Source organism: Thamnophis sirtalis, unplaced genomic scaffold, assembly GCF_051295495.1.
Source record: "Thamnophis sirtalis isolate CommonGarterSnake01/CBP01778 unplaced genomic scaffold, rThaSir2_p1.2 scaffold_15, whole genome shotgun sequence".
Classification (NCBI taxonomy): domain Eukaryota; kingdom Metazoa; phylum Chordata; class Lepidosauria; order Squamata; family Natricidae; genus Thamnophis; species Thamnophis sirtalis.
This window is the reverse complement of record NW_028261395.1, coordinates 280,587-307,730: the sequence shown is the minus strand read 5'-3', so window position 1 is coordinate 307,730 and position 27,144 is coordinate 280,587. Positions and strand designations below refer to the sequence as shown.

Genomic DNA, 27,144 nt, shown 5'->3' with positions numbered 1-27,144 from the left:
CCATTATTCCATACCCAACAACTGGTGGTGAATCTGACATGCAAATGAAGGTGTAGCATAATTGGCCCTTTGCTGTCTAAGCCACTTTCAGTTTTGGCATGCGTGGCATTGAAAACAACCCTCCTTATAAGACTGGTGTGTTTACTCCCTGTTCATTAATCATGTCCCAACTCACAGCTGTGCTGATACCATTGTATCAATGGCAGAGGTTCCGAATGAAATTAGATTATGTTCTTCTTTCCCCTCTGCTCCCTCATAAATCATTCCTGAAATGTGCAATTAGCAGCTACTTGTACACATTAATTATCTGTGAGAAAAGCAGATACCTTTGGCCACCTGCACAACTGATTAGCTCCCTCCCCACCTATGTCGCTTTCGGTCTCCAACCGCATTGTTCCTGGCCACCAACCTAGGTGGATGTTTGCTAACAGTGGCTGCGCACAGATGCCAACATTAAAACCTATTCCTCTTTTTCCTGAATTACTTCTTGTCTCAGGGAGCAAAACTCCTGTTCTCTAAATGGAAATATCAAAAGTTCAAACATCAGAAGTTTAAAGTGAGATACCAATACCCCTAATGAAATTCCCAATCAAATGTCTCAAAGGACACAATAAAATAGTGCAAGTTGTATGCCTCATAAATGCCTTTAAATCAATACTCCAGAATCAAAATTGAGGACATCTAAGCACGATCTAATTTTAAGAGTTCAAGATCCCCTGTGACATTATAATTTAATTGACATCCCACCTTTCTACAATGATAGCTTACGCAAAAATAACATCAGACTCCATGAGAGAGGAGAGAAAGGGGGGGGGGGGACTGAAGCTGAATTTAACTAATGCTAAAAGAAACACACAACAGTTTATAAACAAGATGCTACGAATTGTGCAATAGATGAATACAAATATTTGTATTATTGTTTCCTTCCTCTCATATCATACAGTTCAGAGTTGCTGTATCAGTGAAATGGGCAGCATAGAAATTTAATATATAAGTAAATAAGTAAGTAAATATCTGATACAAATCAATTTGACCTGTTTTAATTAAAGATGTATCACAAATGAAGTGATATGTAAATTATATTAACAAACAAAACTAATATTCTCTCTTAACTATGATGTGAAAAATAGATTTGGGTTGCTTTCAGTATTAAGATGTATCTTATCCACATTAACAATGTTTGAAATTAAAGCGGATAATGAAATGTGAAACTTAATTAAAGTCAGAAAGAGCAAAAAGAATCCTATTTAGAGCAAGAGAACTAAATAAGGTTAGAATTATGGTACATGGGTGAGCATCGTCCCCTTTCATTTCATGCCAAGTTCATTTTCCTATAAGTCACTGTACACTGGTATATACTGTGCACTTAATCACTAGTATTATCATAGCATATTGCTTTTATAAACATGATGGGAAAATAGAAAGGAAATCCCCTACAGATACATACATGCATCATATAAAGAGACATATATGTGTCTTGCTTTTCTTCCTGACAACGGATGGGAAGGAACTTCACTGGCCCTTCTGCTTTTGCTGAACTCCAGCTCCTCACGCATTTCCCCCCATTGGTCTCACAAGTACAAAATGATATTTTCCTCCCAAATTTTGGAGAAAATAATATTAATAATATCCAGAATATTAAAATTTTCTACAGGATATATGGAAAACTGCTATACATTTCTCCTTTTTGTAGGCCAAGGAGATACCTGCATTATATAACTATCCCTAAATTCCAGAGGGTGCTAACCTTAGCATATTTTAATCTCCTCCTTAAGGCAATTCTTAAGGAGGAAGGGGAAAAATTCCATGTGTGGAAGACACTCGAGGAGGTGTACTGAATTCACAGTCCATATCTTGATATACTGCATTTTTATGTGAGGTTTACCTCATCACTCTTATTTAACCAAGTACCCAGGCAATTCTGATTTTTCCTATGTGCAGCTGTTACTATCAGAACAAATATAGTTCCGTTTTCATGAATGTGGACAGAATTTGCTATATTGCAAAACGATGCAGCTATTTATTGTATTAATGGTGTAGCTAAAAACAATTGTCAGGCCTGCAGCCATATTCCTTTTGGATCTTTGGCCTGCCACACTTTCTATTATTCTACTATGCCTTTTCTAATGTGGGAAAATGGGAGGGGGGATTGTACGGAGTTAGGTGCTATGCAGCCAAAACAAAATTCCTTTCTAGAGAGCCAAGGTCATCCTTTGTCTCTGCATCTCTGTACCTGACCGGAACTGGATGGGTGGAACTGCCACCATGGCAATGGAAGATTGGACCATGGGATGGGCTTGTGGGTGTCGGGATGCAAGATCTTGAACTTTCAACTGGGTGGGGAAAACTGGGAATCTTCCAGATTCGGGTTTCCCCAGATGTGCCAACATGGCTCTCTTAATAAATTGGAACTTTGAGCAATACTTTGCCTTGGACTCTGATTTAATTTTGGATGCTATTTGGAACCCTGACAACAATATTATTTCACTCTGTTTCATCTGTTGTTAATTTGCTGAATTCTAGTCAGTCTAGAGACCATAATAAAATACTATTACTGTTGCTAATATAAATTTATATATTTGTGTTTATACGCCTATGACAATCTTCAGCAAAATTTTCTAAACTTTGATTAGTGAATATAAATTGTAATTGGCATAACACTGAATAGCATCAGAACAATTATATTGGAGTAAATTGTAGCTTGGTACACATTTCAAATAGTGGCTTTTGAAGCATATTTTTAAAAAATGGACAGAAAAATATGATATTTAGAGGAAGGAAGATTGCTTGTAAAATGTAAAAAATGCAAACGGAATAAACAATGTTTCATAGAACACAATGGTAAAAGATACTCATTAAGAATTCCAATGAGCATGGAAAGTTAAATAGAAGCATTGTCTTCCTGGATGAATTCAAAATATCTACAGTCTATGCATCCAGCTTCTTGGTATGAACTTTTTTTGTTCTCTTGATGACAATATTCAAAAATTGACAGAACTAAGGCTGATAGTACTGAAAATGTTAACTAATAGAGCTTTCAGCTAGTTTCAACATTTTTAATATACTATGGGTAGCTGCTTGTGTTGTATGTTGTATATAAGCTATTGATAGTGATGCAATACAGATGACAGATAGCGAGAATACAAATGTACCAGCAGCTGTTGGAGTCTTCCAAATTTTCAAGTAGTAACAGGGTGGGTTTTTTTTGCAGATGCTGAAAGCAAAATTGCTTAAAGATATTTAGTGTCAGCTGTAGAAGAGGTGTTATTAACATTTTCTGCTTTTATTGTTATGTTGTAGTTTTAATTACTAGCTCAGGCAAAAGCATCTGAATTCTAAAGAAAAAGGGAAGAAAACACTTTGAAGTTCGGTTCAATAGATGCTACGACTTAGCTGGAGTCTAAAAACGTTAAAAGCTTTTCTCTAGAAATGTTGTTTCCACATAATCCCTGTGTGGTCTTTAGGTTTTGTCGCTTTAACCCTGTTTGGAGGAGGGGGGGGGGTCTATCAGTGAGCTATGATGCGTGGATACCTCCTTTCAGAAAGGTTATTTGAATAGCTACGTCAATGAAGTTCTGGACTAGCTAAATTAAAAATTAAGCAATTACCGGTTCTTGGATCAGGCAAGGATTGTAATGGTAATTCAATGTGAAAGTTTTGATTTGTTAACAAAACAATGCATTTTGTAATAAAACAGCAAGTCCAAAAACAGTACGTGCAATAGATTATTTAAAGGAATTCCAACTTTTTAAAAATAGAAAAAATACAATTTTATTAGCAAAACTCTTCTAGGATCTAGTGATTAGGCAACATAGAGTTAGTTGTAAACAAACAAACATAGGGAAATCACACACTCACAAAGGACGATTGAGAAAGAATTAAAAGATTTCTCTTAGCCACTAGATGAACGGGGCTGAAGTTACATTCTTAATCCCATTTCTTTTTGTTTTACATTGTCACTTCTTAGTGGCCCATCACTACTGCATTCTACTTTTTGTAATTCCTTTGGTGTAGCCAACTCCAAGTGGAATGAATAGCAAATAAGATGGTGAAGAACTTTGAATATAATATCTCCCAAAGTTAATAGACAATAAAATAGCAACTGAGATTTACAAAGGATGTAGACGTCATGATGGAAAGCTTAAAGTCTTAAGAATTCAATGTCAGGAAAATTTAATATAATTGTTAAGAAAAGTTTTTAACATAAATGATCAATATCGTATTACTATGCTGATGCTGCCATATTGACAACTTTTTCCATCTGAAAAACGAATGTATTGAACGAGTGGGAAAGATGCAAGAAGAAAGAATGCAATGAATAACAAGAGCACATTTTCTATAGGGAAAGAAAACAGGCTTTAGTAGGAAATACACTACTTGAAAACTTTTCTTTTCCTCTATTGTATATCATGGACAATAATCACAGTATGGAGAAAGTGAAAACTCTCACCCCCCCCCCCTCCTCCTCCTCCGTATGAAAACAAATGCTTGAAAGGCAGAAAAAGGGTTACTTCCTCATACCACAACTACATTTACGTCTTGTAGAAAGTCATACGTAACCTGAGAGCCCGTGGGGTGTAATGGTTAGAAGGTTGGACTAGAAGTGGGGTTCTAATCTATTTTCAGCCCCAGCTTATCTCATAGCTTGGGAACAATAGAAGAAGGTAATGCTATTTATATAACCCCGAATTCCTAAACAAAAGGTGGGATATAAGTGCAATGAAAAATAAACACGAAGGCTTTCAGAGAGCTCCTGGGGGTTGGGGAGGGCAGAAATGAGCAAAAAAGAGACCATTTTTTGCTTCCCCCCGCCCGCAGCAGCACTCTATAAGCCTCCATAAGGCTTTGCATGCAATATTTTTCACAAAAAATGGGTCCGTTTTTGCGAAAAACAGGCTGTTTTTTGCCCCCCCCAGGAGCACTCTGCAAGACCCCCCCCCAAGGCTATTCATGCCTTTTATTTGAAAAAAGGGGCCCGTTTTCGTGAAAAAACAGGCCGTTTTTCGAAGGTTTGCAAAGTGCAAAAACTTTTTTTTCCCTTCGGAAAACTCTTTAACTGATGAGAATTATATTGATCAAGAGCTGTTCCAGCAGAAACCAAGTCTTAAGGTCTGTCAGTGATTTCCTTCTCCAGCACATGGATAAATACACCTGGAAACATCTACCAACCTAACTACTCTCTCTCTCCCTACCTACCTTCTGTATTTCTCTGTTTCTCTCTCTCTATCCCTCTACCTATCAACCTATCTACTCTCTCCCTACCTATCTATTGTATTTCTCTCTCTCTCTCTCTCTTTCTATCCCTCTATCTACCTACCTTCCTACTCTCTCCCTACCTATCTACTATATTTCTCTCTCTCTCTTTCTATTTTTCTCTCTCTCCCTCTCCCTACCTACCTACACACTATCTCTCCCCACCTATCTACTGCATTTCTCTATCTATCTATCTATCTATCTATCTATCTATCTATCTATCTATCTATCATCTATCTATCTATCTATCTATCTATCTATCTATCTATCTATCTATAGTTCTCTCTCTCTCTCTCCCTTTATTTACCTACCTACCTACTCTCTCTACCTACCTACCTACTGTATTTCTATTTCTTTCTGTCCCTCTCTATCCCTCTCTCTACCTACCTACTTTTTTTTTTAATTTGCCTCTTCAAAACCTTGGTGCGTCTTATACTCCGGTGCTTCTTATACTCCGAAAATTATGGTCAGTTTTAATTTAGCAAATATTACTTCTTTAACTTTATTTTCCAAAATTTTTCTTTAGAATTTTTATTCTTTTATTCTTTATTTTATTCTTTTCCATGAAACATGTAATAATTACAAGCATTCTTAACAGAATTTCTAAAAATACATCCACCAATTTTTTTTAAAATTTTCACCATCATGTTTTATTTATTTTTATTAAAGTGAATTCTTTTCTTATAATAATTGATAGTGTTACTGGAACATGATCAGATATTGCAGGAGAACTTACACTGCATTTATCTGTCAAATCAATTAAAGGTTGAGGTATTAAAAATTAATCCCACTGGAAACAAGTCCAATCTATTTTAAAAATAACAAACCTTCTTATTTAGTGAATATACGTGAGCCCCTCATGAAAAGACGCCTTGGTTTAATAGGCACAATAAGAATAACTAAGTTAAATAATTGGGTCTCTTGGCGGCGTGCAGGTGGATTTTTTTCTTCATCACTTCATACACTTGAACGATATATTATTTGCTCAAAGCAAAAAGAGAGGGAGAAATAGTCTTTCAGTTACTATTAAAAACTGATTGGCTAAAATCATGAAAGTATGAACCTTGCGCTAGAGAACAACTTAATTCAGTCATTGGAGTAGAACAACAGCAATTATTCATCAAGGCCTACAGACCAAAGTCAGAGCACTCTTAGATCACGAGGTGATATTAGCAGCATTTATCAAATCTATCTACAGCAACCACAAGGGAATTCACAGCTGTTTTGGGAAATTAAGGTTTAAACCTTTCAAAATATTCAAGAAATCTTGCAAAAAGTATTCATAGACAGTTAAAATAATGGGACCTGCATAATTCAGAGAACATTTTTGTTCACAAAGCAACAGGGAAAATATCCAATGACAACCTTTGCAGGCTTTGTATCAGAGCTTGATGGTGATGATGATGATACACTGATTGAATATGAAATAGAAAAATAATTATGCTTTCTATTATAAGTGATGAAGAACAAGGTGTTATTTCCATCCTCTGCATGGTGTGACTGATGTATAATAAAGCGCTTAACTTGGAAAATTCAGCACTTACAGAAGGAATGAGAAATATTTTAAAATTTAAAGTTTGACTGTTTCTTATTCACCGTTTCTAGAATTTCAATACGCACAATTGGAAAAGATACCGCAGCCACATACCAGTATTTTCCCATCAAGTTCAATTACTTTCCTAACTGGCTGACATTTCATAGTTTCTAGATCGTTACGGAAATGTTGGGAACTAAACCTGGAACTTTTTGAATGAATTTACATAGAGAATGAACTTATATTATGCCTTTTTTTCCCCTTGGACTGTATTCCTCCATCTACCCACTCTCCATGGGATCTGAATCTAAAATTTTGATCTTTGACTACTCACGGTAGTCACTTAATTACAAAAAAAATCAGTTATTTATTTTATTTTTCGGTTGCCACTATTAAAATTCTGCTGCCTTTACTAATGCTACTGTATAGGAGTTTATGTAATGTAAGACAAATGTAGAGAATCTAGTCAGAAGTCAAAGCCTATAATTCTTACCATCCTGTTGTCACAGCTGGCATTAATTAACCCTGAGGTCCAGAAATACTGGAAAGCATCTTAACTGCTCATATCTAGAATTTCATCAAAACAGCTGGAGACGAATATATAGGACGCTTTCCAGGTTTTGCTTCTTTGTTTCAGTGGTGGGTTTCTATTTTTTTACTACCAGTTCGCTCGTACACACGCGCTCGTGTGACGCTTCCGTGCATGTGCAGAAGCGTCTGGGTGGGGCCTCCCACAACTTCCACTACCTGTTCACCCGATCCGGGCTGAACCCGGAACAACCCACCTCTGGTTTGTTTGTTTTCCATTCTGTCCCTGCAGTGGTTCTCCTCCTACCTCTCGGACAGGTCGCAGTCGGTGTCGGTGGGGGGGCAGAGATCGTCCCTGAGGCCCCTAACTTATGGGGTGCCGCAGGGTTCGGTCTTATCCCCCCTGCTGTTTAACATATACATGAAACCGCTGGGCGAGATCATTCGGAGGCACGGGATAAAATACCATCAATACGCGGACGATACGCAGTTGTATCTGTCCGCCCCGTGCCAACTCAATGAAGCGGTGGACGTGATGAACCGGGGTCTTGAGGCTGTTAAAGACTGGATGAGAGCTAACAAACTGGTACTCAACCCGGACAAGACCGAGTGGCTGTTGTGTTTTCCTCCCAACAATTTGGCTGACGTTCCATCGCTCAGGCTGGGGGGTCAAAATTTATACCCCTCAGACAGGGTCCGCAACTTGGGAGTCCTCCTGGACCCACAGCTGAGTTTCGACCACCACTTATCAGCTGTGACCAGGGGGGCATTTGCCCAGGTTCGCCTGGTGCGCCAGTTGCGGCCCTATCTGAACCGGGAGGCCCTCACAACAGTCACTCGAGCCCTTGTGATCTCTAGGCTGGAATACTGCAATGTGCTCTACATGGGGCTGCCCTTGAAGAGCATCCGACGACTTCAGCTAGTCCAAAACGCAGCCGCGCGAGTGATTGTGGGTGCACCACGGTTCGCCCACATAACACCGATCCTCCGTGAGCTGCGCTGGCTACCTGTTGGTCTCCGGGTGCACTTCAAGGTCCTTCTTACCACCTATAAAGCGCTCCATGGTAGTGGATCTGGCTATTTGAGAGACCGCCTTCTGCCAATTACCTCCCTGCGTCCCATCAGATCGCACAGGGTAGGCCTCCTCCGAATTCCATCCGCCAGTCAGTGCCGACTGGCGACTACGCGGAGGAGAGCCTTCTCAGTTGCAGCCCCGACCCTCTGGAACGATCTCCCCGTGGAGATCCGCACCCTCACCACCGTCCAGGCCTTCCGCACAGCCCTCAAGATCTGGCTATCCCGTCAGGCCTGGGGATAAGACTTTACTCTCGCCCCTCCCGAATGTTGAATGAATGTTGGGTTTTTATTGCTAATTATTTTTATTCACATTTTCTTTTTGTGTTTTGTCCTGCACTCCCTTCCCCTATCATTGTAAGCCGCCCTGAGTCCCCTCAGGGAAAAGGGCGGCCTATAAATGCTAATAAAATGAAATGAAATGAAAATGAAATGAAATGAAATGTCCCAATCATCCATAATTAGTCAACTAGGATGCTAAGCTATAAGTTTTCCTTTAATATTCGTCCTAATTTACTACTTATACATCAATTTAAATATTTTACTTGGCAGGAGATTGGATACGTATCTCTGCTTTTCACCTCTGGGATCAGGGTTCAAGTCAAACCCTGATGAAATCCATTTGATTGTCTTAATCTAGTTCTTAGTGGACAGTATTCCCATTATATCTCCAAAAGGGTCAGGGCTAAGGCCATTGGGAAGAGTGCAGCGTGCTGTATCTTATCTATTGATTAATATGTTTTCAGTGATGCCGGTTCTTTCACCCATTCATATCTACCAAATCTATCAGAGCTTCAAAAATATTTTTGGTTGATTAGAAATCTTCATCCTAACCCGCATCTCATTTGTTCTCCAATTTTATTTTGAAGTATAGTGATATTTTAAAATTTAAAATCTGATTGCTTTTTCTTTAAAACAAATGTTTTTATTTTTAAAAAATAAAGGTTAATATTTTTAATGTTAATGTTAAGCTCTGGCATGCCATATGCAAAATACAAATTCTATAAACGAAATCACTTTAAATACGTATAGATTCAAAAGCTTGTTTTGAATCTATTTTAGGAAAGACAAAAGCCCCCATTTTTTCCCTGCCCCCAAATGGCAACATTATTATTCTCCTTTATTTGTACCTATTTTAATCCCAAGAGAAACTAGGAACGGAACCAGAATATTGTGAATGTAAGTTTTCTGCTTTTCCATATCATTCAAATTCTACAAAAGGCCCGATTTCCTCTACTGATACAAGCTATCAGAATTTATGAATGTCTTTAAAGAAGGTAGATAGTTCCATTCTTGTAGGATTAAAATCATTTCCTATGCAACCTCTCCCTCTCCTTCCAGGTCAACTTTTCACACAGGAAATTCTGTGCCTTCATATCAATCCAACCCCACGGGCCCTGTGCCCCGTTTTTTAAACCCCTCTCATCTACTACTGTGGTTTTTTTCATCAGATTTTTAGCAATGGCAACAACAAAAATCCAGAAACCCCAATCTAGCATAAGAAAATGTACCCAATGAACTGAATCAGAAGACTGAAAAGCAAAACAGAACTTAAACACAACTTAAATAAAACAGATGATGCCGAAAGAATCAATCTCAAATGATCAGAAAGCTCACCAAGTATCCACATATCCACATATTGTTACCAAAGCATAGAATATGGAAATATGGAAATTATAGATACAAAAAACAGTTATGTTATTGATATTAAATAGAAATAAGTAGAGTTTTTTTAAAAAAAATTCAGGAATGTAATATATACAAAATTCAGGAAGAATTCTATCTCCCAAGCTACCAGAACGATTTATTTCTATCTGTTGCAAAAATAGCGAAATCATTTTATAAAAGTTATTTGCTGCTGTATATGTAAAGTTAGGTTGAAATCAAATTGGCTGCAGAATTTTAAATCTCCTCTTTCCACCATTGTCTTTATATGGCTATATGACCGTTTAAAACTGTTTAATGTGAATGAATGAATGAATGAATGAATGAATGGTCTAAATGTTATTCCAACCAGTTTATGCTTGGTTAATAGAGCTAATACAGGAATCAACCATATGCTAATATTTTATCACTCAAAAATTCAACAGCAGGCAAATTCTATGTGAGAAATGGAATACAGGAAATATTCTAATATAAACTCAACCAAAATACTAATTTTGTTCTTTAACAAGTGATAAATTAAAAAAATGGTATGAATCAGATTGTTGGTGAATCAATGCAAGGGATCAAACCAATATGTCTATGTGACATATTTTGAGGAAGTATAAAACACGTTTTGGGGGAAATAAAATATGTTTTAATTGATTTTGAAATGTGAAGTAGAAATACACTCCACTTCCTGCTTTCTACTCAATATAGTTTCCAACTATACTATAAAGTGTTCTGTGGCTTTCAAACCTTTAAATTTGTAAATACTCATAAACTTTTGTGTATCAGTAATATTATTAGATTAAATTCATCAATTTATTACCAATCTTCATGGTAAACTTCTATTAGTTCCTGAAGGGGATAACCCCTTAAATGTCTCAGCTATTGCTAGCTTGAAAGTCCTTAAATGTATTTACTTAAAATCAACTTTCATCTATGTGGAGTTAAAGCTGAGGCTCTTGGCTTCATGATAAAGAGGTTTTTGAAAAAGATGAAGTGTCCTGGGGATTGGAGTGACTACCTGGCACATATTATAGTAAGACCAAAATGGAAAAAAGCCCTTAGAAAAATACAGCTCTAAGGAAATTGTACAGTATTTCTACTGAATCAATCCTTTGCATGTTTTAGATTTCTCAATAGCTGGCTTGCAATTTCTGTATCTTTTCTTTTGAATTAAGATGTAAAAAAGAAGAGGAGGTAACAGTATATGGACAATGATGAAGGATCCCGTTGATAATAAATGTTTGTCAGATGTTGTCACATCTGCACAAATTCTGCTGTTGCCAAAGAGACATCACATCACTGATAAAAAAGAGGAGCTCTGAAGAGAAAATCAATGGGTTTTGGACGAAAGCATTGCTGTACACATAAGAAAACATCTCTATCCAGCCACCGTACTGCTGCTGTGAAAATTCCCAAGCCTTGCGTGGTATAGCTAGGGAAAATTTAATCTTCCCAAATACTCATCAGAGCACTCCATCCTGCAGACCTGACAGCCCCACTTATAATTAATTATACAATTTCGATGGGAATATCGACTAAATAAAGCTATAAATCATAGAAAAAGTCAATAGGCATGGACACATTCAATCATGTCCTGGCCAATGATTACTACTCTTAAAATACAATAATTATTTTCAGGAGCCAGCTTGAATTAAATTTCTGTCAGCCTGGTACAGCCTGGTGGGTGATGAAGGATGCGATGGATTTTTTGGGGTTGAATTTGGCCAGGGACATTTATCCTTTTAGATAGGTAGTTTGTTTTTAGTGATCATGGTGCTGTGTGTTTAACTAGACCATGAAGATTAGATTATCTCCAATGGCTCATTATATCGTTTATCTTCTTCCTCCGTGCTTGATCGGGAAGATTTCCTGCTTCCTGGTGTGTGAATGAAATGGCTACAGATTTTAAAATATAATGTTCTAAGGCGGCTCATCCATATCAAAATCTTTGCAGGAAAACATGTGAAGAAGCATGCATGGAAAATTAACTTATTGCTTAAAATGCTACCGGCATGGCCAAGAACTGCTACAGGCAGAAACGATAATCTTTTAACGTTAAAAAAAGAAGAAATTGAAATATTGCACAACTATAACTCAAACGGTTTTAAACATAAAATGTATATGCTATATCAAAAAAGGAAATGTTGACTTTCGTATTTATTTATAGATGTTCATAATTCTACTGAGTAAGGATATTAGTCCTACATAATGGTCATGAATTCTCCATTTGCTTCATGCAGCTGGAATTATCTACAGGAGCAATAGGCCAACAACCACTTTTTATTCTATTTAGGAGGCACCACGAACCCTAGAGGTATGAACTCTTATGAGATGGCTATTATATCCTTTATAAAGACATTAGAGGTGACAAAGAGAACTCTATGGGGCTGTAGTAACATCTGGCCTTTTACCCTAAGTTAATGTAATATGTAGATAGACTTAGCAATATATTAAATTCTAAGAAACATTCTGTGGTATGGACATTTGATAGAATTATTTGAAAAAAGGGCTTCAAACTTCACTTTTTATTAAAGAGCAAGATTTATTTTTAAGTTGCAGAAGTTTCAAGGAACTGACTCATTAAAATTAAGATGATTTTTAAAGCAACTGTAACTTTTAAAAAATCAAGTACAAACTGTAATCTTTAATAGCTGTAAGTGCTGCTTTAAACATCACCCTATGGAGGTTGAACTGCTAATGTTTAGCACCTGAAGATGTGGGAGAATTAAATGACCCGCATCCTTCAAAATAAATTTGTAAATGTGGAAATCAAACTATGATTTTTCTCTTCCTGTAGTTTCTAATAATATTTTTTAAATGAGGAAATGGATATGATTTTACTTACACTTACTTAATTTAAACATTATGTGAATATGTTAACAAGCTGTGACTTTGGTGGAAAATACCATATTGTTGTTAAAATTATATTCTATCAAAACAATTACTTAAGTTAATAGTTGATCCTATAAGTCCTACTTAAGTTAATAGTTGATTCTACAAGTGCAAAACTGTATCTAGACATTTGTTCAACTGTTAAACTTTCCATAAAATTATACATAATACCTACATTCTTTTACACTATATAATACTATATACTAGGGGTGATATGATAGCAGTCTTCCAATATTTAAGCGGCTACCAAAAAGAAGAGGGGATCAACCTATTCTCCAAGGGGCCTGAAAGCAGGACAAGAAGCAATGGATGGAAACTAATCATGGAGAGAACCTACCTAGAACTAGGGAGAGATTTACTGATTAATTAGAACAATTAATCAGTAGAACGGCTTGCCTCCAAAACTTGTGGGTACTCCCACACTGAATGTTTTTAAGAAAAGATTGGACAACCATTTGTCTGAAATAGTATATAATTTTCTCCTTGAACTAGAAGATCTCCAAGTCCTTTCCAACTCTATTATTATTTTTTGGTCTAATACAATTTCAAATTGTATTAGAATGTTAAAAGATTTGTGAGGCAAAAGATCAAGCAGGAAAGAATGCAACTGTGAACCATGTATTTATTTTAATTACAATTTATGGCTTTAAAATTAATAATCAGCACTGTGAATTCATCTATAAATATATTGGTAACCAGTGTAATTTTTTCCCTCCAAAAAGAAAGAGCATATTTCTGACTGCTAAAACAGTGAAAACACTTCCTAAAAGTAGCTCTGCAGAAATATAACTAGAGTATCAAGAATAACACTCACACCAGTTTTCTTAATAAAGGTTTGTAGTGGCTGAATCAAAAGATAACAAACAGAATCAGAAAAACAATCCTCTGTTTCCATAAAAAATGTCACACACGATGGACTAACGGGTCCTTCAGCCTCACTTTAGCTACACAATCTAGTAGAAAATACAGCATACAAAATGCAGGATAAACAATTTCAGCCTTCTCTGAATGCCCTTCAGAGCTTTGACCCAAGGTTACTGGACTTCAATACAGGCAGTCCTCGATTTAGGACCACAATTGAGTCCAAAATTTCAGCTGCTAAGTGAAACATTTGTTAAGTGAGTTTTGCCCCATTTTACGACTTTGCTTCCCATTGTTAAGTGAATCATTGCAATTGTTAAGTTAGTAGCACAGCTGTTAAGTAAATCTGGCTTCCCCCATTGACTTTGCTTGTCAGAAAGTCGCAAAAGCTGATCATGTGAACCCAGGACATGCAACCATAATAAACATGAAACCAGTTGCCAAGCATTTGAATTTTGAGTATGTGACCATGGGGATGCTCTAGTGGTCATAAGTGGGATAAATGGTCATAACGTCATTTTTTTTCAGTGCCGTTATAACTTTTGAACACTCATTAAATGAACTGTTGTAAGTCTGTACATTTTAAATATTCAGAGCACAATGGGGGCACAATTGCAAAATAATGGATGTGTCAAAAGTGCCAGGTCCCTCAGAAATCTATAACTCTCCAGGGTGCTCTTCACTCTTCCCAGCTTATTTTTCCTGAGCAAGAGGACCCACTTTCAGTGGTTGGATGTAGCCGCTATTTTTTTTTAAAGAACACTTTGTGGGAAGTGCAAATTTTGCTGGAGGCTGGAATTTTGCTTCCTATTTACCAGTTTGTAAGCTACTGATTCATTTTTTTTTAAATGTAAGAGAACAAGATATTTTTATTTCAAAGCCCAGTGAACCTAGCTGAGCCTAGTGGTTTCAACTGAGTTGTTGGAAGAAGTCTGTGGATTCAATTTTAGTAGAAACAAGTCTGGTTAAAAACAACAGGGATCCTCCGTCAAGGAAATTCAAGAGAGTTCTGACATTAAAACCAGAAATATTTTGTTAAGTCTCAGGGGGAAAAAAATTAAGCAGCTGTGCCTTTAAACTACTCAAAAGTGACCTGGAAAAGAAAGATCATATTTTAAGGAACATAAAACACAGTTTTAAAGACAGAAATGTTTCAAGTATGACCACGGGCTTATGTATTTTGCACTTTTTGCCTAGGCCCAAAAATCCTGAATCATCTACAATTCAGACTTACTATACTACCTATGTATTATATGCACTTTCAAGATCTTTGGAACTGAGGATAGCTGAACAGTGAGACTGTGGAAAACTTGTAAATGCAGTTGTATAATCCAATTGTTTAAAATACTTTAGTTTTGCCTTTTAACATATTGTGGTTTGCATTTTAATATATTGCAAGATGCATTGTCTTGATGTCATTTTTCATAAAAGAGAAGCACAGACATGTAAAAATTTAACTACACTAATAAAAGACGTTCTCATTAAATAAAAGATTACCATGTGAAGGATAAACAGGATATGAATCTATTGCATTTCTTGGAGCCCCAGGTATCTTAAGAGCAAGGGTTATATCTACAAAATGTAATTTTACAACTGGAAACTCACCGCAGTGCCATTGTTATCTCTAAAAACATCTTGATTAAAATATTCAAAGAGTTTCTTTTCTAACTGTAGCATAACCTAGAGGGAGAAAAAATGAAGCAAAGCTTAAAAACTAAAACATAACAACAATCTTCAGTGCAATTCTATATAATCCTTATGCAAACCTTTGCAATTTCATTTTTAAACCTTTATTACCTTCTCTATTAAATTAATCCTTTTCTGACTTAAAGAAAAAGAAATACACAGTCTTAAATAGGCTGCATATATTGCTTTAAAAGATGTGAAGTTATTATTCACATCCTATTTCCTGTAAACAGGAGAAACACTGAAGCATACAATAACAAGATTATTTTAAGAATTAACTGATTGATTGACTGATTATGTCCCATCAAGTTAGTGTCAACTCTTAGTGATCACAACAATAGATTTTCTCCACGACGATCTGTTCAGCGCACTCATTTCCACGATAACTAAGTCTATCTATCTTGCTGCTGACCATCCTTTTCTTCAATTTCCTTCCACATTTCCCAGCTCCATCTCCAGAGAGATCTAGGCCTTCACCTAATGTGTGTCTGGAAGACTATAATTTGAGCTTGATTGTTGTGTTTCAAGTGATAAATCTGGGTTCATTTGTTCAGTAATCCATTAGCTGTTTTCTTGGCTATCCATTGAATTCTCAAGAGTTTTCTCCAGCTACTTTCCTAGAAGACTGGAAAACCTTTATGGACTTTTGGCGGAAAATAGATAAAAATGAACTGTTTATTTTAGAATTTATTGATTAAAAAGGCTCATCTATGGGAAGAATGGAGCCATGACAGGCAATATGGGAGGGTGGAGATAGTAACTTCTGTGTTTGCAACTGCTGCAAAGAAGAGCAGAAGTCGCTTCTGTGGCTACAATATCTTTCGTTGTTCTTATCAATCAACCAACATTTAAGAGTCGCCTTCAATATCAGCATTCAAAAGCATCAATATTCTTCTTATTCTGCTTTTCCAGAGTCCAATATCTGCTTCCATAGAGCGTCACAGGGAACACCATAGCTTGCATTATACTTATTTAAAGGTATACACACTTTATAATATCTGAATATCTTTCCCGGTGCCTTCGGAGTTGCTGTGTCAAGTGCCAACCTATGGCCTATTTCTTGACTACTTCTTCCTTTACAACTGATAATGGCAGAAGCGATCTATGTCTTTCGCGTCTTCATGGTCAGTTCTAAGGTTGGTTTTTGGCTACTGATATTTCTTCTTCCAGTTTTAAAACCACATTCATCTTCTTCCAATCCAGCTTCCTTTAATATATATTCAGCATGAGTTGAATAAATGAGGGAGGAGTATACAACCTTCTTCTGTTCCTTTGTCAACAGAAGCTGTTCTGTTTCACTATGTTCTATCACTTTGTTACTGGCATTTATAGGGCTTCCCTGTAAGAGGATTGCAAATATTTTTCAACATGAATTAAGAAAACTGATTTGAAAAGTCAGGTCCTTAGACAGGTACAACAGGTCAACCTCATTCCTGCGGCACATATTTTATGAAACATGCAAGTCTTAGGCATTGATCTAAGCCAGGGGTGTCAAACTCAATTTCACTGAGGGCAACATCAGGGCCCTCAATTTCATTGAGGGCCACACTGTGTTTGACCTCAGGGGCCATGGCCGGCTCGATGCACTCGTGTCGTGGGGGCACCTGTGGCAGCCAAATGCTAAGGCAGGACTTCCTCCAGACCTTCCCTCTCTCTTGTTACAATCTCCCTCCCTCCCTCCTTCCTTTCCCCCCTTCTCTTTTCCTTTCTTCTTTCTTCCCCTCTTTTCTTCTTTTTCCTTCCTTGGTCTCTTCCCATCTTCTCATCTTTTTCTTTGTTCTTCCTCTTTCCCTTTCTCCTTTCCTGTCCCTCCTTGGATGCTCAAATGCAAAAGAGGAAACATTTCTTCTTTTGTTTTGTTCTTAGTTCATTTTGCTAGCCCTCTGCCAGTGAAAACGGGCTCTGTTTTCACTGGCAGAGGCACCACGGGCCGGCCCTTCGCTGTTGCCAGGGTGGCCCCACGGGCCAGATCTAAGCACCTTTTGGGCTGGATCCAGCCCACGGGCCTTGAGTGTGACACCCCTAATTTAAGCTGTGCTGAAACCCATCTCCCCAAATCAGAATCTCTACATGGACAAAATTTTATGTATGGAGGGCAGCCAAATAAGTGAAAAATCTTTATCAGGACTTACAACAGTACAGTCAAAGAAGATTTGATCCGTTCAGAAAGACCCAGGACTTATAAGTGAAGCTTTTTTTTTAAAAAAAGTGACATTGTTTTTTTTTTTAAATCACATTTACTAAATTAGAAAAAAAGCTGCTGTGGGAGCAGTGGTATGGGAGATTAATATGCACGTTATTTTAATTGCAAAGCAATGAAATGGGAACATCGCATATAGCTTGAATGAGTGACAGATTTTCTCTGAATGGTATCTAGTTTGAGAAATTATGTTGTTTCCCAAGTGAGATTCTTGCTCTCTCTCTTTCTTTTTTAAAAGCATATCATTTTGCTTGCAGCATATTTCCCGCGCTCTGTCACTGAGAATTGGCACACAAAGTTTTCTTCTTTGTTTGCCCTCGGTTTTAGGCAGCTTAAGGCACACCTTTGCTTTCCTCTCCAACACCTCCAAACTTTGCTTTTCTCATTGGCTCATTCTAGCTACCCAGAGGAACAGCTGCAAGAAACAGTGCAGACTTCTTGAAGATTTACCATGGTGGCCTCAGTTAAGGGGTAAGTACACTTATAATCTCCGTACAAGTGCAGCTCTCACATAACTCATTGGGATCACAACTGGATACACATTTCACTAAGTTAATATTTTGTCCTAAGTTGCCTCCACTGAAGCAAAGACGGATTTTGTTCTTGGAATTTTGAGAAAGAAAGGTGGCTTAGTTGTGTTCGCATTCTCTTCAGTGTCAAGAATCACATTTGGTTACGTACCTTTCGGTCATTATCAGATTCACGGAATATTAGTTTGACTACTTCATTAGTGTCAGCAGCCCGGATGGTCTGCACTGTAGCCTTTGTACAAAGTGTCTGTTTAAAAAAAGAAAGAAAAGCAAATGGGATAGGGGAGAAATAAATACGTTTGTCAAAAATATATTACAAAGATTCTTAAAGAGGTTAAAAACTTTGTTCGAAAAACTTAAAACATAAATATGCAAGCATATACTTTTAATTTCTCTTCAATTATTGATACGAAGAATACCATTCTTTAGTCTACTTCGGTCTTCCTCAAAATTGGACAGCAGTTTGAAAATTTAAGGATTTGTTATGGATAGTACCATATAAAATTGTTAAGCCCCATAACTGAATTCATTTACTTCGATTATTTTTTTCTTAAAAATATACTAAAATGTTGTGAAGTTTGTATGAAGACTATTTTTGTATTTTTTATTTCCAATGGTTTTTGGTTCCAAAAAGAGAAACGGAGGAAGACATCTGCAATCTCTTTTTGTACTATGAGCAGAATCCCCAAGTGAGAAGCATTATATTATGCATTATATTAATTCAATAGCAAGACCCTCTTGGCATAGCTTTTCAACTAGTTGCTCCATACAAGAACTCCTGATGCCCTAGAAATTTCAACCTTTTAAAATTAGATATTGTTTTGAGGTTTATTGAATTCTTCTTGGATTTGGACAGTAGAGATGCTAAGTATTTGTTAATTTGATTTTAAGAAACACTTTGAGATAATGCTTAATAAACTTTGTTCTGATGAGGAGTAAATTGCTCATTTTACTCTTTTATCCTAATAATGCTAAGAGAAACTGTTTGACTACTCAAACTATTTAGCTCAGTGCTTCCTCTTCTGCCTGGATATGGTTCTCTAATTTCTCATTCATGTATTCCTGGAGTTAAAACTAAGATTTGTCTCTGGGATTTTCTATGCATAATCCATTTAATTTTGAATCTTTCTTTTTGGCCTAGATGATATCCTTAAAAACTTATTTCTATTTATATGACTAGAAGTGTGCCAGAGCAATGGAGTTCCTCACTTTGATAATACACCGAGAATCAAAGACAAAGAAAGATATTTCATTTCTGTTATTAATTTTATTTTGCGAACCATCAACATGACAATCTGGCTAAAAGTCTTCTTTCTTTCAAAACTCCCTTCAGAATTTTTCTAAATTCTGACCATGCAAAATTAAGGCTAGAGAGACCATAACTCTGTAAACAGCAGCTGCTGAGAGAACCGGAGGTTGTTCTAACTCCAAGTATCCCTTGTCCGGCAGAGAATCAAGAGGAAAAGTGGTGCCACGCGAAGACTCTGGGAGCAACCTCTGGTTTTTTGCTTTGTCCTTTTTTACTTTCTTTCATTTAGCCAATCACAACTAATCACTTTTTCCACTCATCCTCACAATTTGATTTGGGTCCCATTCTGTCTCTTTTGACAAGTAATTAACATTTTGCCATCTGTGTCTGTATGGCGTTAACTGTGAGGTCGTCCACCAACAGGCCCTTCCCAAAGTGCCTCTCCTTCAGATACCAACCATTGAAATTCAAAGCACAAATTAGCTAATCAGGTCAAGCCCCCCGAAATAGCCCTTTGGACCCATGTGTCACAAATCAGTCTGGCCGCCTTTAAACAGGGCACCAGATTAGGACAAGCAACCAAACACGCCAAAGCGGAAAACCCACCGCTCTCCAAAGCTGGTTTTCTAAAGCCCTAACAAATCGCTCCATCTTTCACTCATTTAAACCTTCCAAATGAGGGTCAATATGCTCCCCAAGCATCCAAATGCTAATGCGCTTAAGTGCGCTTAAGCGGCTTTCTGGAATGAATGGGCCGAAGAGCGGCTCGAAAGGACAAGGCAGAATTACTGTCACTGTCAAAAAGACATTGTAGCCACCCCTGGAGTGGCTGCAATTCAAGAAATTCATGATTTCTGTCTCTTAAAGGCATCTGCTTGGGAACGTTTTCCCCCCCCCCCCAACACACATTTTGTCCAAATCTGCTTCATAGCTCTTAGGAGTTCAGGTCTGTCCTTAAGGAACCGTAATCATAATAATATGAAAGTGTAAAAACCGGGCACTCTCTTGACCACTAAAGAGAGAACTAAAAAGAAAGCACTACGATTGCATGGAGACAGACACTTATCTTATTCACAAGCAAAAAGTGATTATGCAAAGGTTCATTTCTTATACAATCTGGAACATTCAGCCTCCCCCAGCCTACTACCTCTTTTCAGTTTCTGCAAAGTGGTAGTCACCCAAGCAGAAACTTTTGGAAACTTCTGTGTATGTGTGTGTGTGTGTGTGTGTTTTAAAGGAAAGCCCTCTTGCTTATGAAGGGATTTTTGTTGTTGGGTGATAGTGGCAGTATTTAAGAATGGGAGAAAATTGAAAATGCACAGCCCTTTTCATTCTTATGAAAGTTACATTTATGAAGGATGCTTGAAATAAAAGACAAAATCAGAATAAAAGTCTTGGGTTTTCTTGCATGATTGAAGAAAATCACCTTACCCAGAGATTATTTTCTAACCTTTCTTTATAAGGGAAAAAAAAGTTTGCAAAAAATCTGCCCCAAAGGCTGTGAATCTCAAATAATAATAATAAAGGGAAGCAAACAGTTGAAGAAGAAAAACATGCACTGGCTGATTATTTAAAAGAAAGTCAAGAACATCTATTAATCGAAGTAAAGAACAAAAATCTACTGAAGGCCCAACAGACAAAACAAGAATACAGAAAAAGATGTGATAAAATCAAGAATGGAGAGTTGGCAGAACAAAGCACTGCATGGCCAATTTCTGGAAAAAATAAAAGATAAAGTGGACAGTGAACAAACTTGGTTATGGTTAACAACAGGTACATTAAAGAAAGAAACAGAGTCACTAATCCTGGCTGCGCAAGAACAAGCTATCCGCACAAATGCCATTAAGGCCAAAATCGAAAAATCCTCTGATGATGCCAAATGCAGACTTTGCAAAGAAGCTGATGAAACTGTTGATCACATCCTCAGCTGCTGTAAAAAAAATCGCGCAGACTGATTATAAATTGCGGCACAATTCAGTAGCACAAATGATCCATTGGAATTTGTGCAAAAATTATAATATTAAAACAGCAACAAACTGGTGGGAACATCAGCCTGAAAAAGTCACCGAAAATCAGATGGTCAAGATCTTGTGGGATTTCCGTATACAAACCGACAAAATACTGGCGCATAATACACCAGACATCACACTGGTTGAGAAAAACAAGGTCACAATCATAGACATCGCAATACCAGGTGATGGCAGGGTCGCTGAGAAGGAACATGAAAAAATAGCAAAATACCAGGACTTAAAAATCGAAATTCAACGACTATGGCACAAACCAGCAGTGGTAATTCCAGTGGTAATTGGCACACTGGGTGCTATTCCAAAGCACTGGAATTACATTTGAAACAGTTAAAAATTGACAAAATCACCATCAGTCAAATGCAAAAAGCCGCACTGCTTGGATCTGCACGAATATTATGAAAATACGTTACGGCGTCCTAGGCCCCTGGGTGGGGCCCGACTAGTAACCAATGCCAAATCCGGCGAAACAACTGGCCGCTGTGATACAATTGTATAATAATACGTTTTTAAATTTTCAGTTGACTGAGTTTCATATTTAATGAATAAAATATATAATAATAACAATAACAACAACTACTACTACTATTTCTGCTGCTGGATGCAACAACCCACATACTCCATTTGTTAGGAACATACAGTTAAAAACATACAGTCAAAAGTGTGTTGATGAAAAGTGTGCTGGTGTAGTCTTAAATATACCAAATACAGGTTAAAAAAAGAGAAAACGGAAAATAAATATAGGGGAACAAGACTTAAAACATATCATTTAGTCAAATATGCTTAAATGATACAGGAAAACAGTATGTGAAATAGTTGTACTTGAGAGGTAGAAATGACGAAGTGGCTGAAACACTGAACAAAACTATTTGAGGCAATGGGAGTTAAGGCTGTGTCTCACTATTTTTTTTTAAGTAACAAGACAATTGTGTTTTATCCAAATTACACCATGGATTACAGCATACATATTATTCACAGTAGTTTAAAGTGTTCACTAAGTCTACAGAAACTTAAGTGTTACATTTCACTCAAGAAGAAGCCCCTTAATCCTATTTAGAATGGGAAATCAAGAAATTGTTTTCCAAAATATTCAGTAGTAAGTCACCAGCATAAAAAGCTTTTTATCAAGAAAAATGCATTTGAACCATTTAAAGGGGGGAAAAACCCCTCATAATCCACCATGGCAAGAAAATAGTACAGAATCTGAGATTAAAAGACTATTAACCAGGAGATGATCCAAGAACTGTCCGTATTGTATCATTCTTGAAGCTGAACAGTTGTGAACACGGAAAGTGCCTGAATGAGACTCTTGGGAATATGGTCAACTGCTCTAAGATTTTGAAGGCAGAATTAGTTCTGTGTAATGCTCATCGATGGGCATTGCACTTCACAGAGAACGAGGCTGATCCTTACCCAGAGCCGTGTACAAAATGCTAATTCTTCACAAGGGAAATTCCAAAAAGCGAAGGAAGCTAAAAACAAAAAAAATATGCATAGGACTGCTTTATTTGAGGAACTTGTATTTAGATGTTGTTAGAGAACCGAATGGGGAGCTGAGGATTGTTCCGAGTCCTCCTGTGGATACTAAATAAATGAAAATAGTTGCTTTTCCCTTTTGGTTTGAGAGGTTTTCACCTCTGATTTATATCTACATGCCTTTTTATAGGAACATACGATTCTTAATCTTATATACCTAAATAAAGGAGGAAAAACATTAAAAAGTACACTTTGTTAGTGTTAATATTAGCAACTGAATATACTAGAACAAAATAAATCTTGCTGTTTCTAGAACTAAAAATTACAAAAAGTGTTATTTCAATACAAGAGGCATATACTTTTCCCTAAAACGATGCCGTACATTATTCATCTCTTTTTAGTATATGTATATCTTATAATATCACCCACAAGTTAATGAGTAATATTATCTTCCCTTAGTGTTGACTGTGGAAATAAGTTATTTTACCTAACAAACCTTATTTTTAATTTTAAAAAGAGATGAAATGAAAAAAAAAGTATACATTTAGATAAATATACGACCATCCTTTCAAAACCATGTCTGGTTTCTTGCATTCAGAATTGATAAAGATTCTCCAGGCAACTGAAAAACTTTCATTCTTTCAGCTTCACTTATACGGCTGCAGCTGTGTTAAGGGAATCTAGAGTGAAAGAGATTTAAGTATCCTTATGTGTAATTACAATATTTTATGCAACATCACAAATAAAACAGAGATCTAAATGACTAATTGAAAAGCTGAAAAACAATTTGTCATTTAGATAGAGATGATGGATAGTGCTAAGGATACTTATTTAATAACACATTGGCTCTATTGATTGAGAGTAAAATAAATGAGAATGTGTTTTTCTGGAATGAAATTAGGGATGTGTAAAGCCATGGATCTTTTTGATATTACTGAAAATTATATGAATGCAAATCTTTTAAAATTGTCTAATTGTGTGGGAATATGTACCGCTGGAAAAAACTATCTCTCAGGTTATCACAAATGACTTCAAGCTTTTGATATGTCAAAAATCTCTTATTGGGTTTTGGACATAATAACTGATTAATAAGCAAACATTTGATTGGGCAGATTTCAACTCTTCATTGGAGACAATTCTATGAGTATGTATAAATACTGTAAGCTACACAAGAGGTGATACCTGTCACTTCTTTGTTTCACCTGAGTCAAAGTGGCTGTTTCAAGGACATGTTTTGTCATGTTTGAAATGAACTTTTATCAGAATTTAACTGAGGAATGGCACCACATTGTACACTTGTTTTTATCAACAATGGTTTCAAAATATATTTAACATATTTAAGTGACAATTTTGATAAGCTTAACATAATAGTATTTTGCAACATAGTGACAAATTAAAAGCATTTATCAAGGAACCTGGGCATTAGAAGAATAAAATGGACAATACAAATTGAGATTAGGCTTCTACTTGAAAACAATTTATGGACAGCAGTAATACTGAATGAATATCTGGATTTTAAGTCACCTTCCTACTCCGAAATTACATTATTTTCTGAGTTGGAAACAGAAAAAAAAACAGCCAGCCATTTTTTTAGAGCCCCCTTTATGCTGAACTAACAGCTGGCATACAGGTGAAACTCGAAAAATTAGATGTGCCTGGCTTGTAATGATGTACAAATATGCTAGAAGTCTTCGCCTAGTTATGCACAAATGCTCTATTCAAAACATTAAGACCAAATCAAAGGACCTGTTGGAGGGTGATGCTGATGGAGTTGTAGGCAGTAGTAAAATGTGCACCTGTTATTAATCCGTTGGAGGACATTGCACGCATCAAAACATACATCCTTCTCCTTCCAATACAGGTAGTCCTCAATTTAACAACCATTCGTTTAGTGACCGTTCAAAGTTACACCACCACTGAAAAAAGTGACTTATGACTCCTTTTCACACTTTTTCAACCACTGCAGCATCCCTGAGGGTCAGGTGATCGAAAACCAGATGCTTGGCAACTGGTTCACATTTAGGACGGTTGCCGTGTCCTGGGGTCTTGTGATTCCCCTTCTGTGATCTTTTGACAAGCAAAGTCAAGGGGGGAACCAGATTCAACTAACAACCATGTTATTAATTTAATAAATGCAGTGATTTACTTAACAACTGTGGCAAGAAAGGTCTTAAAATGGGGCAAAACTCACTTAACAACTGTTTCCCTTAGTAACGGAAATTTTGAACTCCATTCTGATCATAAGTCGATGAGTACCTTTATTCTGTACTTCAGCACTTATTTGTAAACCCCAAGTTTTCATTTCTGTTTTCAACTTCTTGCGGTTATTCTTTACTCCTAAATTCAGATAAACTATTACTGTGAACAGTACTTGAGAAAAACAATGTCAAAATTTGGTTTACTGTCCTGACTTCTTTCTATAAAGCATAAGTAACACGAAAACTATTTTTGGACAAGCTAAAATTTGAAATAAATGTTTCCAATCTGCTTCTGATTATGCCAGATAAAAAATGATAAGCCCTCGGTTCAGAGGTTAACCAGATTTCTGCACCAGTTATGATTTATCATTGTGTCTCAATGTACACAGTACACTGATATTTGTGGAAAGGTAAACTTGAATCTGGTTTGTTTTACTTTAAACTGCTGAGTAAATAACATTCATATCCCCCTACTCAGCCAAACTATTTGCACAGAAAAAGTGTTAGGAAAAAGAAAGCTAATCTACATGCCATGTATGAGTGTTTTGTTACAGGAGGTTTCAATTTATCTGAAGTCCAGACACCATTTTATCACCTCTGTGAGAACGATATCGGACTCAAATCTATGTGAAGCCAATAACTATTCTCAGTTTATTCATGATTGATAAAAGGAGCTCCCTGCCTAAATTCTTCAATCGGCTAGGAGTCTCAGTAAAATGAATAATGGAATGTTATATGTCAATCATGAAACATATGCTGCAAATTTTCCAGAAGAATATTACAGCTTTTTCCAACTACTGTAAGGGACAAAGCACTGAATGCTATTAGAGACAATGACCAATGATGGCTAAAAATGCATGATTGAAGAAATGCTGCTATTTTCAATAGTCCCTGTAATACATGAGCTGAACTCGGCTTGGTCATCCATGTCCAAATGCGTTTGTCTAATAGGTTTTTTAGAATGATCTTTGGAAACTAGAAAGAAAAAGTTTGGGAGAAGGCCAGAAAACATGGAATCTCTGTGACTTTTTAAAACCAGCTAGATGTAAAAGAATTTAGACAAATCATTGGGACAAAGTTGGAGGAAAATCAGCTTATAATAGAGGATGCCATCAGGCCCTAACCTCCAATAACTTTAGTCCCACCCACCTTCAGGAAAAAAACTGCATCTCTCTGAGATCTCTTAGGGGAAGCCCAGAGACACTTAAGATAGCATAGCTTTCAGCACAAGAAGTTTCCAGAATGTAGATACCGTAGAAAAAGTGGGAAGTCACTTTAGCTTTAAACAATTTACAAGTTGTTAGTACAAAATAGTCTCTTTCTACCCAGAATATTTTAAGGATCCCATTCTTACTCTTAAGAGCATAACTGCCAAAATACCTGAAGTTCATGACAAAGAGCCTTATAAACAAATACCAAGATAATTAGAAACACATACTTGTTTCTATTCTCTTGCTAGACGTGATTTTTTTTGAGCTTAGATCAATAGTTTGATTTTCTGATAGTTTACACCTAGGCTTTCAATTTTGCAAAGGGCAGCTTGAAAATGTCAATATACTGTGCTTATCCTCAGTATATTTGGAATACTAAAATGAAGAAGAAATAGAAAGGCAGATAATGTTCAAGAATACTTTGAGTTAACTAAATGTGATCAATTTTGTAATCACATTTAGTTGTGTCATTACAAATGTGATGCTGTTCCCTCCCAAAACCAGGGCAGTATTTTGGACCAACAGAATAGAGGCCCCTTCTCAATCAGGTGAAACAAGGGAGTGTCACCTCAGCAGGGAGGTGACTGTATTAAAAACACGTTACATTTGAACGCAGAAGCACCCTCTCTTCTGCAACCTCCATGCTTCCCTTTGGGATTTAAAAATAAAAAGGGAAGAAAAAGGACAACTCCATCTTTAAAAGACTAGAAGAGATATGAAGAGAGAAGGCCGAAAGAGCACCGCTACCACAGTTGTTTCCTTTTAGCACGAAGAC

The 27,144-nt window shown here is 36.7% G+C and overlaps 1 protein-coding gene across 2 annotated transcripts in view; it reads right to left on the bottom strand.

The window, feature by feature from the left end:
• The window catches only part of INPP5A (inositol polyphosphate-5-phosphatase A), a 227,309-nt gene that overhangs the window by 23,707 nt on the left and 176,458 nt on the right, over positions 1 to 27,144 (bottom strand). For both annotated transcript variants that reach the window (XM_087702660.1, XM_087702661.1), the window contains exons 10-11: positions 18,363 to 18,458; positions 15,401 to 15,475 (exon numbers count right to left, since the gene is read on the bottom strand). In XM_087702660.1, the coding sequence (XP_087558786.1) occupies positions 15,401 to 15,475; positions 18,363 to 18,458 (171 nt within the window). The remainder of the gene's footprint in view (positions 1 to 15,400; positions 15,476 to 18,362; positions 18,459 to 27,144) is intronic.